This window comes from Littorina saxatilis, linkage group LG4 (assembly GCF_037325665.1).
Source record: "Littorina saxatilis isolate snail1 linkage group LG4, US_GU_Lsax_2.0, whole genome shotgun sequence".
NCBI classification, from domain to species: Eukaryota; Metazoa; Mollusca; class Gastropoda; order Littorinimorpha; family Littorinidae; genus Littorina; species Littorina saxatilis.
The window spans coordinates 67343271-67359774 of NC_090248.1; the positions used below are offsets into that span (position 1 = coordinate 67343271).

A 16504-nucleotide genomic window follows, 5' to 3' on the forward strand; every position below is an offset into this window, starting at 1 on the left:
ATTTCATGATCTCATGCTCCAATATTCTTCTGTAACTGTTCGCAGTGGCAAGTGGACACGGCTGATCGTGGAGAAACCGTTCGGGCGTGACCTGGAGTCGTCTAACCACCTGTCCAGCCACCTGGCCAACCTGTTCAAGGAGGAGGAGATCTTCCGCATCGACCATTACCTGGGCAAAGAGATGGTGCAGAACCTCATGGTGCTCAGGTAAGTTAAAAGCTGAGCTAGGGTTTCTGCGCTTTTGCTGCAACAGATTTTCAAACCGCTCTGGCCACAGTCAAACATTGCTCTCACCCTTTCTCACAAATGTGTCAAGAGAAGCCAGGTATTGAGCTGTTTTCACACTTCTCCACCCTAGAACATACCTTGTTTCCTTATCTGAGTAAAAACTTACCAGATGCTTGTCATGGTGCTGGTAGTTTTTGATCATTTTCTTTTGGGGAACGGATTTGATGTTTGAAATTGTTACTTTTGCAGGTTTGGGAACAGAATCTTCTCACCCATTTGGAACCGAGACAACATCTCTAGCGTGGTCATCAGCTTCAAGGAACCCTTTGGCACTCAGGGACGTGGGGGGTACTTCGACAGCTTCGGGATCATCAGGTAAAAAGCTCCGGACAGAAGGTTGAATTGGAGAATGTGTTTAGAGTAGAAACAAGAGACTGCCGGTGAGAACAAGATAACAATGAACATGTACTGACCAAAGCACCAACAGTAAAATGTACTGACCAAAGCACCAACAGTAAAACGTACTCACCAAAGCACCAACAGTAAAATGTACTCACCAAAGCACCAACAGTAAAACGTACTCACCAAAGCACCAACAGTAAAATGTACTCACCAAAGCACCAACAGTAAAATGTACTCACCAAAGCACCAACAGTAAAACGTACTCACCAAAGCACCAACAGTAAAATGTACTCACCAAAGCACCAACAGTAAAACGTACTCACCAAAGCACCAACAGTAAAACGTACTCACCAAAGCACCAACAGTAAAATGTACTCGCCAAAGCACCAACAGGAAAATGTACTCACCAAAGCACCAACAGTAAAATGTACTCACCAAAGCACCAACAGTAAAATGTACTCACCAAAGCACCAACAGTAAAATGTACTCACCAAAGCACCAACAGTAAAATGTACTCACCAAAGCACCAACAGTAAAATGTACTCACCAAAGCACCAACAGTAAAATGTACTCACAAACACTAAAACGTACTCACCAAAGCACCAACAGTAAAACGTACTCACCAAAGCACCAACAGTAAAACGTACTCACCAAAGCACCAACAGTAAAACGTACTCACCAAAGCACCAACAGTAAAATGTACTCACCAAAGCACCAACAGTAAAATGTACTCGCCAAAGCACCAACAGTAAAACGTACTCACCAAAGCACCAACAGTAAAACGTACTCACCAAAGCACCAACAGTAAAATGTACTCGCCAAAGCACCAACAGGAAAATGTACTCACCAAAGCACCAACAGTAAAATGTACTCACCAAAGCACCAACAGTAAAATGTACTCACCAAAGCACCAACAGTAAAATGTACTCACCAAAGCACCAACAGTAAAATGTACTCACCAACACTAAAACGTACTCACCAAAGCACCAACAGTAAAATGTACTCACCAAAGCACCAACAGTAAAATGTACTCACCAAAGCACCAACAGTAAAATGTACTCACCAAAGCACCAACAGTAAAATGTACTCACCAAAGCACCAACAGTAAAATGTACTCACCAACACTAAAACGTACTCACCAAAGCACCAACAGTAAAACGTACTCACCAAAGCACCAACAGTAAAACGTACTCACCAAAGCACCAACAGTAAAACGTACTCACCAAAGCACCAACAGTAAAATGTACTCACCAAAGCACCAACAGTAAAATGTACTCGCCAAAGCACCAACAGTAAAACGTACTCACCAAAGCACCAACAGTAAAACGTACTCACCAAAGCACCAACAGTAAAATGTACTCGCCAAAGCACCAACAGGAAAATGTACTCACCAAAGCACCAACAGTAAAATGTACTCACCAAAGCACCAACAGTAAAATGTACTCACCAAAGCACCAACAGTAAAATGTACTCACCAAAGCACCAACAGTAAAATGTACTCACCAACACTAAAACGTACTCACCAAAGCACCAACAGTAAAATGTACTCACCAAAGCACCAACAGTAAAATGTACTCACCAAAGCACCAACAGTAAAATGTACTCACCAAAGCACCAACAGTAAAATGTACTCACCAAAGCACCAACAGTAAAATGTACTCACCAAAGCACCAACAGTAAAATGTACTCACCAAAGCACCAACAGTAAAATGTACTCACCAACACTAAAACGTACTCACCAAAGCACCAACAGTAAAACGTACTCACCAAAGCACCAACAGTAAAACGTACTCACCAAAGCACCAACAGTAAAACGTACTCACCAAAGCACCAACAGTAAAATGTACTCACCAAAGCACCAACAGTAAAATGTACTCGCCAAAGCACCAACAGTAAAACGTACTCACCAAAGCACCAACAGTAAAACGTACTCACCAAAGCACCAACAGTAAAATGTACTCGCCAAAGCACCAACAGGAAAATGTACTCACCAAAGCACCAACAGTAAAATGTACTCACCAAAGCACCAACAGTAAAATGTACTCGCCAAAGCACCAACAGTAAAACGTACTCACCAAAGCACCAACAGTAAAATGTACTCACCAACACTAAAACGTACTCACCAAAGCACCAACAGTAAAATGTACTCACCAAAGCACCAACAGTAAAATGTACTCACCAAAGCACCAACAGTAAAATGTACTCACCAACACTAAAACGTACTCACCAAAGCACCAACAGTAAAATGTACTCACCAAAGCACCAACAGTAAAATGTACTCACCAAAGCACCAACAGTAAAATGTACTCACCAAAGCACCAACAGTAAAATGTACTCACCAAAGCACCAACAGTAAAATGTACTCACCAACACTAAAACGTACTCACCAAAGCACCAACAGTAAAACGTACTCACCAAAGCACCAACAGTAAAACGTACTCACCAAAGCACCAACAGTAAAACGTACTCACCAAAGCACCAACAGTAAAATGTACTCACCAAAGCACCAACAGTAAAATGTACTCGCCAAAGCACCAACAGTAAAACGTACTCACCAAAGCACCAACAGTAAAACGTACTCACCAAAGCACCAACAGTAAAATGTACTCGCCAAAGCACCAACAGGAAAATGTACTCACCAAAGCACCAACAGTAAAATGTACTCACCAAAGCACCAACAGTAAAATGTACTCACCAAAGCACCAACAGTAAAATGTACTCACCAAAGCACCAACAGTAAAATGTACTCACCAACACTAAAACGTACTCACCAAAGCACCAACAGTAAAATGTACTCACCAAAGCACCAACAGTAAAATGTACTCACCAAAGCACCAACAGTAAAATGTACTCACCAAAGCACCAACAGTAAAATGTACTCACCAAAGCACCAACAGTAAAATGTACTCACCAAAGCACCAACAGTAAAATGTACTCACCAAAGCACCAACAGTAAAATGTACTCACCAACACTAAAACGTACTCACCAAAGCACCAACAGTAAAACGTACTCACCAAAGCACCAACAGTAAAACGTACTCACCAAAGCACCAACAGTAAAACGTACTCACCAAAGCACCAACAGTAAAATGTACTCACCAAAGCACCAACAGTAAAATGTACTCGCCAAAGCACCAACAGTAAAACGTACTCACCAAAGCACCAACAGTAAAACGTACTCACCAAAGCACCAACAGTAAAATGTACTCGCAAAAGCACCAACAGGAAAATGTACTCACCAAAGCACCAACAGTAAAATGTACTCACCAAAGCACCAACAGTAAAATGTACTCACCAAAGCACCAACAGTAAAATGTACTCACCAAAGCACCAACAGTAAAATGTACTCACCAACACTAAAACGTACTCACCAAAGCACCAACAGTAAAATGTACTCACCAAAGCACCAACAGTAAAATGTACTCACCAAAGCACCAACAGTAAAATGTACTCACCAAAGCACCAACAGTAAAATGTACTCACCAAAGCACCAACAGTAAAATGTACTCACCAACACTAAAACGTACTCACCAAAGCACCAACAGTAAAACGTACTCACCAAAGCACCAACAGTAAAACGTACTCACCAAAGCACCAACAGTAAAACGTACTGACCAAAGCACCAACAGTAAAATGTACTCACCAAAGCACCAACAGTAAAACGTACTCACCAAAGCACCAACAGTAAAATGTACTCACCAAAGCACCAACAGTAAAACGTACTCACCAAAGCACCAACAGTAAAACGTACTCACCAAAGCACCAACAGTAAAACGTACTCACCAAAGCACCAACAGTAAAACGTACTCACCAAAGCACCAACAGGAAAAACACGAATAGACCGTTTTCGACGTTTGTCTTCGTCAGCTACAAATACAATACTTTGAAAAGAAGGAGAGACGACAGAAAGAGAAAGAAGGAGAGACGACAGAAAGAAAAAGAAGGAGAGACGACAGAAAGAAAAAGGAGAGACGACAGAAAGAGAAAGAAGGAGAGACGACAGAAAGAAAAAGGAGAGACGACAGAAAGAGAAAGAAGGAGAGACGACAGAAAGAAAAAGGAGAGACGACAGAAAGAGAAAGAAGGAGAGACGACAGAAAGAGAAAGAAGGAGAGACGACAGAAAGAAAAAGAAGGAGAGACGACAGAAAGAAAAAGGAGAGACGACAGAAAGAGAAAGAAGGAGAGACGACAGAAAGAAAAAGGAGAGACGACAGAAAGAGAAAGAAGGAGAGACGACAGAAAGAAAAAGAAGGAGAGACGACAGAAAGAAAAAGGAGAGACGACAGAAAGAAAAAGAAGGAGAGACGACAGAAAGAAAAAGGAGAGACGACAGAAAGAAAAAGGAGAGACGACAGAAAGAAAAAGAAGGAGAGACGACAGAAAGAAAAAGGAGAGACGACAGAAAGAGAAAGAAGGAGAGACGACAGAAAGAGAAAGGAGAGACGACAGAAAGAGAAAGAAGGAGAGACGACAGAAAGAAAAAGAAGGAGAGACGACAGAAAGAGAAAGAAGGAGAGACGACAGAAAGAGAAAGAAGGAGAGAGACGACAGAAAGAGAAAGAAGGAGAGACGACAGAAAGAAAAAGAAGGAGAGACGACAGAAAGAAAAAGAAGGAATCAGTAAAGAAGAAGACTGACAGCAAATAACGTTATACTAATGTCGGAATCAAATTACGTCAACTTCAACAGTAATCAAGATTCTTACCTCTTTCAGATATTAGATGCATTATCTTTCCCTCAATACATGCAAAGAATAGTGAATTATGCTAGTCTTCCAACACAGAGGTTAGACTGAGCTTTCCCTCAATACATGCAAAGAATAGTGAATTATGCTAGTCTTCCAACACAGAGGTTAGACTGAGCTCACAAAGATACCCATGTCAAACACAAACACATGCACACACACAAAATGTGGACGGCAAACCTGCCAGACATCATCAGAGGCATTTGCTATGATACAACATATTTAAATGTATTGCGCCTTGAACATGATATTTGGATGACCTGGATGATTTTATGATGCCATGTTTGGATTGTCTTTTCACTGATGCTCCTTCATTTTATGTGTTTATTTGTTTGATTTTTTTGGTGTAATTGCTTACGTGAATTACATGGGTTAACTGCTGTTTCAGGGATGTGATGCAGAATCATCTGCTGCAGATCCTAACTCTGGTTGCCATGGAGAAACCTCCAACCACAGCATCTGAAGACATCCGCAATGAGAAGGTAGGCATCATAAGTACCTTCTATTGCGACCACCCCAAACGATCCCCGACCACCTTTCTTTTAAAACCACTTAATGGCCGTTCCCTTTGGTGACTGTTATAGACAGGTTCAACTGTATGTCATATTTGAGCAGTTCATACTCCCCTTGTCATGACATAATTCAAAGTTTGAAGAGTTTTCAGTATTCAGAATTTTTCAGTTACAGGTAAAGTTAGCTTTCATTTTTTGAAGTTTGGATATGGAAAATCTTCTTGTAACAGGTGACGTCCGCAATGAGAAGTATGCATCATAAGCCTGATCCACTTTTATCATTGTTTCTGTTATTTTTTTAACAGCTGTTCAACGGTTGTATATCATGTTTGAGCAGTTCATACTCAGCATTTCCATGACATAATTAAAAGTTTTGAGAGTTTTCAGTGTTAAAAATTGCACTGTTACGGACAAAGATGCTTCACAGTTTTGGAAGTTTGAAATCCCACTCGTGCAAAATCATGAGTGAACATGGGAGTTTCAGCCCAAGAAGAAGAAGAAGAAGTTTGAAAATGGAAAATGTTCTTGTGGCAGGTGACAGAATTATCCGTGTTCAAAAGACAGCTAAAGACACCTTTCAGTTTCAGCAGAAATTTGATAATGAAACCTTGTGTTGTGATAGGTGAAGGTTCTGAAGAGTATCCAGCCCCCTGAAACGGCCAACATAATGAAACATTGTGTTGTGATAGGTGAAGGTTCTGAAGAGTATCCAGCCCCCTGACACGGCCAACATAATGAAACATTGTGTTGTGATAGGTGAAGGTTCTGAAGAGTATCCAGCCCCCTGACACGGCCAACATAGTGCTGGGACAGTACGTGGGAAACCCGGAGGGACAGGGCGACGAGAAACAGGGCTACCTTGAGGACCCCACCGTGCCAAAAGGTGTTTGTGTGTATGTGTGAGTGTGTGTGTGTATGTGTGTGTGTGTGTGTGTGAGTGTGTGTGTGTGTGAGTGTGTGTGAGTGTGTGTGTGTGTGTGAGTGTGTGAGTATGTGTGTGTGTGTGCGTGTATGTGTGTGCGTGTGTGTGTGTGTTTGTTTGTGTGTGTCTGTGTGAGTGTGTGTGTGAGTGTGTGTGTGTCTGAGCATGCATGTGTTTGTGTGTGTGTGTCTGTGTGTGTGTGTTTGCAAATACACCCTTGTGAGAAAAAGGGAGTGAGCTGTTGAAACAGTTGAAATGTAGGAAATGAAATAAAGGAGAGAGATGAAGACATGGTATAGACAATCTTTCTCTCAGGTTGCAGTGCATATTCATGCAAGTATAAGTTTGTACAGCTATCTTCACACCCAGACAGCAAGCACGAAGTCCTTATGGTTGTTACAACCAGGAAGACGAATGTACTGTGAGTGAATGGAAGCTTGCTAGAGTACCACATGAATGTAAGTGGATAAGCACCATTGTGAACCACAGAAAAGAAAACCAAAAATACTGGGGTTCTTTATAGCTTTGCTCTTGCTTCTGAATAGAGGACAAGTTATACAAGCTGTTTGCATTCATGAAAGCTTCACAGAACAGGTTTAGGCCTGTAACCTAAGTCTTTGAAGTTAGACATACAATATCGATTAAAAATTTTAAAAAGACGTATCTTTTCAACACTCTCTTTCAAAGGGAAATCTGTGACATCAGTAACGGCGTCACATAAATCTGTGACATCAGTAACGGCGTCACATAAATCTGTGACATCAGTAACGGCGTCACATAAATCTGTCGCTTCTTCTGCATGTCTCCCAAGGAAATGACAAAGAATTTTAAGAACGAAGTTTGTCTCGGTGACTTTAACATGTCAGCAATAGAAAAATGAATTGTAAGGTCACTACCAGGCTGTGTACATGTATTGATATTGTATACCACATGGATAAGAAAAGTTGCACTATGTTTATACAGCTGTATCTGCGATTTGTGGACCCTCCTGTGAGAGGACACCTCCCTTAAAAGGACACCTTCTCTTGTCCCTTTTTATATTTTCTCTACCAAAGTATACCTGTCATGACAGGACACCTGCAATGTAGGGACACTGTTGGCTGGTCCCAAGGCTGTCCTTTCATCGCAGGTACCACTGTACTTGAAGTATGCATGACAAATATAAATGATAATAATAATATTGCATAATATTTACAAAGCTCGTGTATCCAGGGTGTAAACCCTGCTCAAAGCGCTGGACTGTCATTGGGGGGAAAAAATAAAATAACATTATTTACAGTGCAATCGCACACAAATCAATGAATAACATCTTTTCTGTGCTGTTTTCAGGGTCTGTTACGCCCACCTTTGCCACTGCTGTGCTGTTTGTTCAGAACGAGAGGTGGGATGGTGTGCCTTTCATTTTACGCTGCGGCAAAGGTGAACTTGCGTTTACATGTGCTAAAGTTGCGGCATATCTTTAGCATTTGCCTCCTTTATTCCATGAAAGACTTTGACTTGAATGTTCATTATTTTACTGATGTGTGTTCGGGATGTCTTTCCGTTACTGTCTTGTATATCTGCCTGTCACCCCCCGCTGGTTAGGGGGAAGAATTTACCCGATGCTCCCCAGCATGTCGTAAGAGGCGACTAACGGATTCTGTTTCTCCTTTTACCCTTGTTAAGTGTTTCTTGTATAGAATATACCGTACTTTCCGGGTTATAAGGTGCGACTTTTTTCCTCGAGTTCGACCCCTGCGTCTTGTATAACGAAGCGCCTAATCCGTGTATGAAATACGAAAAAATCAAAGAGACCGTTTGAGTACCAGTCAAACAACTTGTGATAATGCATGTTTCAGCTACTAGGTACTGCCCTGCCTTTGATCTGGCCGCACACACAGATTTCCACTCTGTTAAACTCGGTCACTGACCGGTCACTGACCCCGATGCAGGAAGTGTTTCCTCTCTCAGATATGACAGGGGAACCACCTCTCATGGCAAAAACTGGGTCATTGACCCCTGGGAAGAAGGTTGTGTCTTTTAACAAGGCCACCCAGCTATCACAATGCCTTTGATCTGGCCGCACACACAGAGCACACATATTTTCACTCAGTTGAAGTCGGTCACCGACGGTCACTGACCCCGATGCAGGAAGTGTTTCCTCTCTCAGATATGACAGGGGAACCACCTCTCATGGCAAAAACTGGGTCATTTTGGTGCGCCCTATCGGCCCCCTGCGTCCAATGGGTGACTGGATTACAATTTTTTTTAAAAAGAAGGGGGTGCGTCTTAGATAACGAAGCGCCTTGTCACCCGGAAAGTACGGTAGTCAATTTTTGTAAAGATTTTAGTCAAGCAGTATGTAAGAAATGTTAAGTCCTTTGTACTGGAAACTTGCATTCTCCCGGTAAGGTCATATATTGTACTACGTTGCAAGCCCCTGGAGTAAATTTTTGATTAGTGCAGGGTTCGTGCAGGTCATGGAAAACCTGGAAAGTCATGGAATTTGATTTTTAATTTTCCAGGCCTGGAAAGTCATGGAATTTCAATTCAAGTCATGGAAAGTCATGGAATTTAACAAAAATAAGAAAGAAAAAAAATTAACCTTTATCACGCCAGCGGCGATTTTTGTTGCCCAGCCATTCCCCGATTTGCGTTGCCAGCACAAGGCTTGTTCGTATGACCAACTTCTCGTTCGTATTTGCATACGAGAATAACGGTATTTTTAACGGCACTTGAGCCAAAGCGAGGCTCACTTCCTTCCGTTATCTCGTCGTGTCGTCTGCGCTGCATTTGAGTCGGTTTCGTCGAAGTTTTCTGCTTTTGTTTTTGCATCGATAAAGTACTTTAGCGCTTCGACAAGCAAGATGGAGGATGATGAGTTTGAAACTTTCTTTCGAGTTGTTTCTTGACAACAAAAAGTATGCGGAATTGGAACGAATTACCGAGGAAGATCTTCACAATGAACTGTGTATCGCGGTGAAAAAAATGACAGTTCGTCAAGTCACAGTGACGGTTACGAAACGGAATTTACGAAAGTGCAGATGGATACAAACAGTGGCTGGTCCAGTTAGTGAAATGACAGGACCAGCAAACATTACCGATAATCTGACTGCGTAGCAAATGCTTGACTTGCTTGTCGAAGAGACACTGCGTAGAAACTGACTCAAATTCAGTGCAAAGCAAGCCAGTGTCAAAACTGGCAGTGCCAAGACGTAAAAAGTGTGCGTGTTCGGAAATGGCGACCTGTGGATCTAGTCATGGAAAATGTTATTGAGGCTCATGGAAAGTCATGGAAAAGTCATGGAATTTTGTTTCTAAAAACCAGTGGGGACCCTGTTAGTGCTTTTGTGAACAAGAAACAATTGACTAGTGGCTCTATCCCATCTACCCCCTTCCCCCGTCGCGATATAACCTTCGTGGTTGAAAACGACGTTAAACACCTAATAAACAAATCTGCCTGTCTCTTTGTCCAAATCTCCTTTTCTCTCTGTCTGTTTATATTTGTTTGTCAGTCTGTATCTATATCTGTCTCTCTCTGTCTCTCTCTCCCTCTCTCTCTTCTCCTCCCTCCCTCCCCACCGCACACCGGTACGACCGAACTAAGGTAACGTTAAATTACTGTTGTGCAGCGGGTTGAAAGAATACCCTATACCTCGGAGATATACCTTCACTCGGTCTCAACGACGTCACGTGACATGTTATATGGTGGAAGAGAATGCTGTCGCTTATTTTCCTTTTGAGGATGAGGGTTTAACATGGATCGGGAACTTACAGGACAACCGCGGCTGTGCTTGCAAGTTTGGATAGTTCTTTCCGTGACTGAGCATAGTTTCAGTCTTACCGAACTCAGGGTGGAAAATAAGCAACAACATTCTCTTCCACCATATAACATGCAGTGATGTACATTTTTCTAGCAGCCTTTAGGACAATTGTCCTGAAGACTGAAAATCAATAGGACACAGTGTCCTGAGATTGCAATTTCAATAGGACAAAAACACGACTCGTAAAACCGCATTTAAAAAGATTTTTCAGTTTAAATTCTTCCACCTTCCGCGACTGTCACCATCACTCTCCACTTCGACGAGTTCGTTCTCGGTTGACGTTGTTGTTGGTTTAGCTGAAGCCACAGTGGCTGGCGAACGCAGCATGGACATCAATTATGTCTGCTGATTTTTATCTGCTTTGAGCTTTTTTTCGGACCCATGTCGTTTCTCTTTCGTTTAATTTTCGTTCGAACGCACAACGGTTTTTCCGGATATTATGACGAAAAGTAATGCCTTGCGCATGTGGGAACATGCACGGGTGGTTCCCATTGGTTTAAACGATTTATTGCTGAGCCAATGAATGCACTCGAGGCACCATATGGGTTCGGTTTTCTTTTTTTCTTCTTGATCCAACTTGAGGATAAATTAATTCAAAGAATCAGATCCCATATGGTGCCTCGTTCACTCAACAAACTGGTCACACGCAGTGCATACTTTCGCTTGGCAAAACCGAAACCAGCTTTCCTCACGCAGTGTTTACTTTCGCTTGGCAAAACCAAAACAAGCTTTCCTCTTGAAAATTGAACAGTCCGCATGTCCGCTTCATTGTCAAAAACGATCGGACCCTTGACCACTTCTTCTGTAGGTTAATCGGACCTGTGTCCTGCAGGGGTTAAAGCTATAGGTCCTGGGGAAATTGGATCGGTCAGAGACCGGAGACCGACTAAAATGTACATCACTGAACATGTCACGTGACGTCGTTGAGACCGAGTGAAGGTATATCTCCGAGGTATAGGGTATTCTTTCAACCCGCTGCACAACAGTAATTTATTGATACCTTAGTTCGGTCGTACCGGTGTGTAATACCTCCCCTCCCTCCCTCCCTCTCTCTCTCTCTCTCCCCCTCCCTCCCTCCCTCTTCCTCTCTCTCTCTCTCTCTCTCTCTCTATCTCTCTCTCTCTATCTCTCTCTCTCTATCTCTCTCTCTCTCTATCTACTGTCTGGTGCAATGCCAGTGATGTTCATATAAAGAAAATAAACACACTTCACAAGAGAGGTGTAAAGTTATTAAACCGAGATCCCAATATGACTACTCAAGAAAAATACACTCAACTGAACATTCTTCCGCTACATCAGCAGTTCTTTTTAAATGCTAGTGTTTTCATGTTCAAAATGTACAACCATGAAACACCTTCATACATCCAAGACCTGTTTGAGCGTCCTCCTGGTAGAGCGAGGCTTTTGAATTATACGCTACCGCTCCCACGCATTGATTTGTATAAATCTAGTTTATCCTACTGGGGATCGCTTGTGTGGAATATACTTCCAATGTACTGTAAAACATGTCAAACCCTTTCATCTTGTAAAAAAAATGTTCGAAAATATCTTTGTCAAAAATAATTCTCTCCCTACACTTTAAAATCATAACTGTTACTGCATAACATCTTAATCATCATTTTATTAATCAATGAACCACGTTATTATAACTAGTGTTTTGTTAGTTTTAACCTGATTACAAATTCTTAGTTAATTAGTTATTCGTTTGGCTGTTCAATACATGTTATATAAATATATAATTGTAATGTATAATGTCATGTATGTCTAAAAGGGACAGGTTGGAAGATTAGGCATTGCCTAAAACCTTTATCCCTTTGTATTAAAGTTTTGAATCTGAATCTGAATCTCTCTCTCTCTCTCTCTCTCTCTCTCTCTCTCTCTCTCTCTCTCTCTCTCTCTCTCTCTCTCTCTCTCTCTCTCTCTCTCTCTCTCTCTCTCTCTCTCTCTCTCTCTCTCTCTCTCTTTCTTTCTCTCTCTTTCTTTTGACTGTTTCCAAGAAAAACTGATGGATTATACATGTATTAAGTAATGTGTACATTGTGCTCGCCCTTGGAAAGGGCCCTTAGGCCAATTCCAATAAACTGTCCGTATTCTGTACTCTATCTCTCTCTCAAAAGATCCTTGGGAAAATAAGTCTCAGCTAGAAAAACGCACTGTCATTTTCCAGCTCTGAACGAACGCAAAGCCGAGGTGCGGTTGCAGTTCCGCGACGTGGCGGGCGACATTTTTCCCTTGGGTGAAGCGAAGCGGAACGAGCTGGTGATCAGAGTGCAGCCTGACGAGGCCGTTTACCTCAAGATGATGACCAAGACACCCGGCATGACCTTTGACACCCACGAGACGGAGCTGGACCTCAGCTACAACAGTCGATACAAGGTAAGATGAGTGAATAATGTAGACTGCCACCAGTCCAAGAATAATGTAGACTGCCACTGCACCAGGTGTAAAAAGAAACACACTGTGTCTGTGTTACCAATCCTTTTGTTATCACTGTTATTTCAACAAAGTAGAGTTGATTCATCACTTCAATTATTTTGTCAATAAAACATGACCTGTTGCAGCTGTGACTGTTAATGAATATAAGCTTTAATGGTGGCATGTATAGTTGTTTTATTGTGTAGCACAGTGGGACCGGTGACAAGAGGCAGTATACTATAGGCAGTATACTATAGGCAGTATACTATAGGCAGTATACTATAGGCAGTACACTATAGGCAGTACACTATAGGCAGTATACTATAGGCAGTATACTATAGGCAGTACACTATAGGCAGTACACTATAGGCAGTATACTATAGGCAGTATACTATAGGCAGTACACTATAGGCAGTACACTATAGGCAGTATACTATAGGCAGTATACTATAGGCAGTATACTATAGGCAGTATACTATAGGCAGTACACTATAGGCAGTACACTATAGGCAGTACACTATAGGCAGTACACTATAGGCAGTATACTATAGGCAGTACACTATAGGCAGTACACTATAGGCAGTACACTATAGGCAGTATACTATAGGCAGTATACTATAGGCAGTACACTATAGGCAGTACACTATAGGCAGTACACTATAGGCAGTATACTATAGGCAGTATACTATACTCAACTCAACTCAACTCAACTCAAATTTTATTGGCTTCAATTTTCAAAGAAGAATTTGTCTTGCGCTTGGGAGAAAGTAAGAGTATAACATATAAAAACAGCATTCATATCACATTTCATGTATCACACACAGTAATCACTAGTATAAGCCTACAATTATCACATTTGTACCTGTATCATACATGCAAATAAATAGTATCACATTTCCACGTATCACACACAATATATACATTACATAACATACAGCAAGCTTCCATCTCCCGCGCCCCCCCCCCCCCCCTCCCACACATAGGCAGTATACTATAGGCAGTACACTATAGGCAGTACACTATAGGCAGTACACTATAGGCAGTATACTATAGGCAGTATACTATGGGCAGTGTACTATAGGCAGTATACTATAGGCAGTATACTATAGGCAGTATACTATAGGCAGTATACTATAGGCAGTATACTATAGGCATTCTGTGATAGTAATATTTTGATGCACTTAATCCTTACAGCTCCAACGACATAGTTTAGCGACAGCCTATCTCAACTCTGCCGTCAGTTGGTTTACTGGTCAAATAAAAGAATTGCTTTTTAGTTTTCACAAAGAAAAACATAGAGAGAAAAATTCTAGTCAGGTGGTGAACTGTTGCAAAAGATCTGAGCAGTTGAAGGCAGCGAAACTAAGATTTTGTGGTGCTGGCAGTAGAATAAAAGTCGGCTGGAAATCTAGATGACTTGAAGTGATGGGGCTGCAGGGGTTAAGTAGACAAACAGGAAGTGTCCTTCATCGGAAGGTGTCTTCTTTTTACAACAACGACTGTAAATAAACTCTGCTTTTTACATTTAGTCAAGTTTTGACTAAATGTTTTAACATAGAGGGGGGAATCGAGACGAGGGTCGTGGTGTATGTGCGTGTGTGTGTCTGTGTGTGTGTGTGTGTTTTGAGCGATTCAGACTAAACTACTGGACCGATCTTTATGAAATTTGACATGAGAGTTCCTGGGTATGAAATCCCCGAACGTTTTTTTCATTTTTTATATTTAGTCAAGTTTTGACTAAATATTTTAACATCGAGGGGGAATCGAAACGAGGGTCGTGGTGTATGTGTGTGCGTGCGTGTAGAGCGATTCAGACCAAACTACTGGACCGATCTTTATGAAATTTGACATGAGAGTTCCTGGGTATGATATCCCCGAACGTTTTTTTCATTTTTTTGATTAATGTCTTTGATGACGTCATATCCGGCTTTTCGTGAAAGTTGAGGCGGCACTGTCACGCCCTCATTTTTCAACCAAATTGGTTGAAATTTTGGTCAAGTAATGTTCGACGAAGCCCGGACTTCGGTATTGCATTTCAGCTTGGTGGCTTAAAAATTAATTAATGACTTTGGTCATTAAAAATCTGAAAATTGTAAAAAAAAATAAAAATGTATAAAACGATCCAAATTTACGTTTATCTTATTCTCCATAATTTGCTGATTCCAAAACCATATAAATATGTTATATTCGGATTAAAAACAAGCTCTGAAAATTAAATATATAAAAATTATTATCAAAATTTTTTTTTCAAAATCAATTTAAAAACACTTTCATCTTATTCCTTGTCGGTTCCTGATTCCAAAAATATATAGATATGATATGTCTGGATTAAAAACACGCTCAGAAAGTTAAAACGAAGAGAGGTACAGAAAAGCGTGCTATCGTTCTCAGCGCAACGAATATCCCGCTCTTCTTGTCAATTCCACGGGCACTGCCTTTGCCACGGGCGGTGGAGTGACGATGCTACGAGTATACGGTCTTGCTGCGTTGCGTTGCGTTCAGTTTCATTCTGTGAGTTCGACAGCTACTTGACTAAATATTGTATTTTCGCCTTACGCGACTTGTTTGATAAATGTCTTTGATGACGTCATATCCGGCTTTTCGTGAAAGTTGAGGCGGCACTGTCACGCCCTCATTTTTCAACCAAATTGGTTGAAATTTTGGTCAAGTAATCTTCAACGAAGCCCGGACTTCGGTATTGCATTTCAACTTGGTGGCTTAAAAATTAATTAATGACTTTGGTCATTAAAAATCTGAAAATTGTAAAAAAAAATAAAAATTTATAAAACGATCCAAATGTACGTTCATCTTATTCTCCATCATTTTCTGATTCCAAAAACATATAAATATGTTATATTTAGATTATAAACAAGCTCTGAAAATTAAATATATAAAATTATTATCAAAATTAAATTGTCGAAATCAATTTAAAAACACTTTCATCTTATTCCTTGTCGGTTCCTGATTCCAAAAACATATAGATATGATATTTTTGGATTAAAAACACGCTCGGAAAGTTAACGCTCTTCTTGTCAATTTCACTGCCTTTTCCTATGAGCGGTGGACTGACGATGCTACGAGTATACGGTCTTGCTGAAAAATGGCATTGCGTTCAGTTTCATTCTGTGAGTTTGTCACGTTTCAGTATATCACTTAAGGTGATTATGAAACGGTTAGTTACTACTAACCAACTAACCACACCACGATCCAGTCTCGCAGTCATACAATTTAATAGAGACAACAAAAGTATAAGTTTCAGACGCCTGTTTATGTAAATACTCGCCACCTCCCTCGAGACTTCACTCAAAATATGTTCTTTTACGTTCACAAAACGTAAAAAACCAATGGTCACTGACAAAATGCCAGTTAGAATAGAAAATTATAGTAACACGCTGATCCCGTGTAAAGATAAGAAAATACGACTGTTCTGCTCAAAAGTGCTAATTAATGCAGGTGTCTCACACCCCACGTTGTCA

The 16504-nt window shown here is 41.0% G+C and overlaps 1 protein-coding gene across 2 annotated transcripts in view; it reads left to right on the top strand.

Annotated features, from left to right (window-relative positions):
• Positions 1-16504, top strand: part of LOC138965449 (glucose-6-phosphate 1-dehydrogenase-like) — a 57141-nt gene that overhangs the window by 24013 nt on the left and 16624 nt on the right. For both annotated transcript variants that reach the window (XM_070337606.1, XM_070337607.1), the window contains exons 5-10: positions 46-207; positions 478-603; positions 5765-5858; positions 6645-6771; positions 8140-8229; positions 12781-12989. In XM_070337606.1, coding sequence (XP_070193707.1) covers positions 46-207; positions 478-603; positions 5765-5858; positions 6645-6771; positions 8140-8229; positions 12781-12989 — 808 coding nt within the window. The remainder of the gene's footprint in view (positions 1-45; positions 208-477; positions 604-5764; positions 5859-6644; positions 6772-8139; positions 8230-12780; positions 12990-16504) is intronic.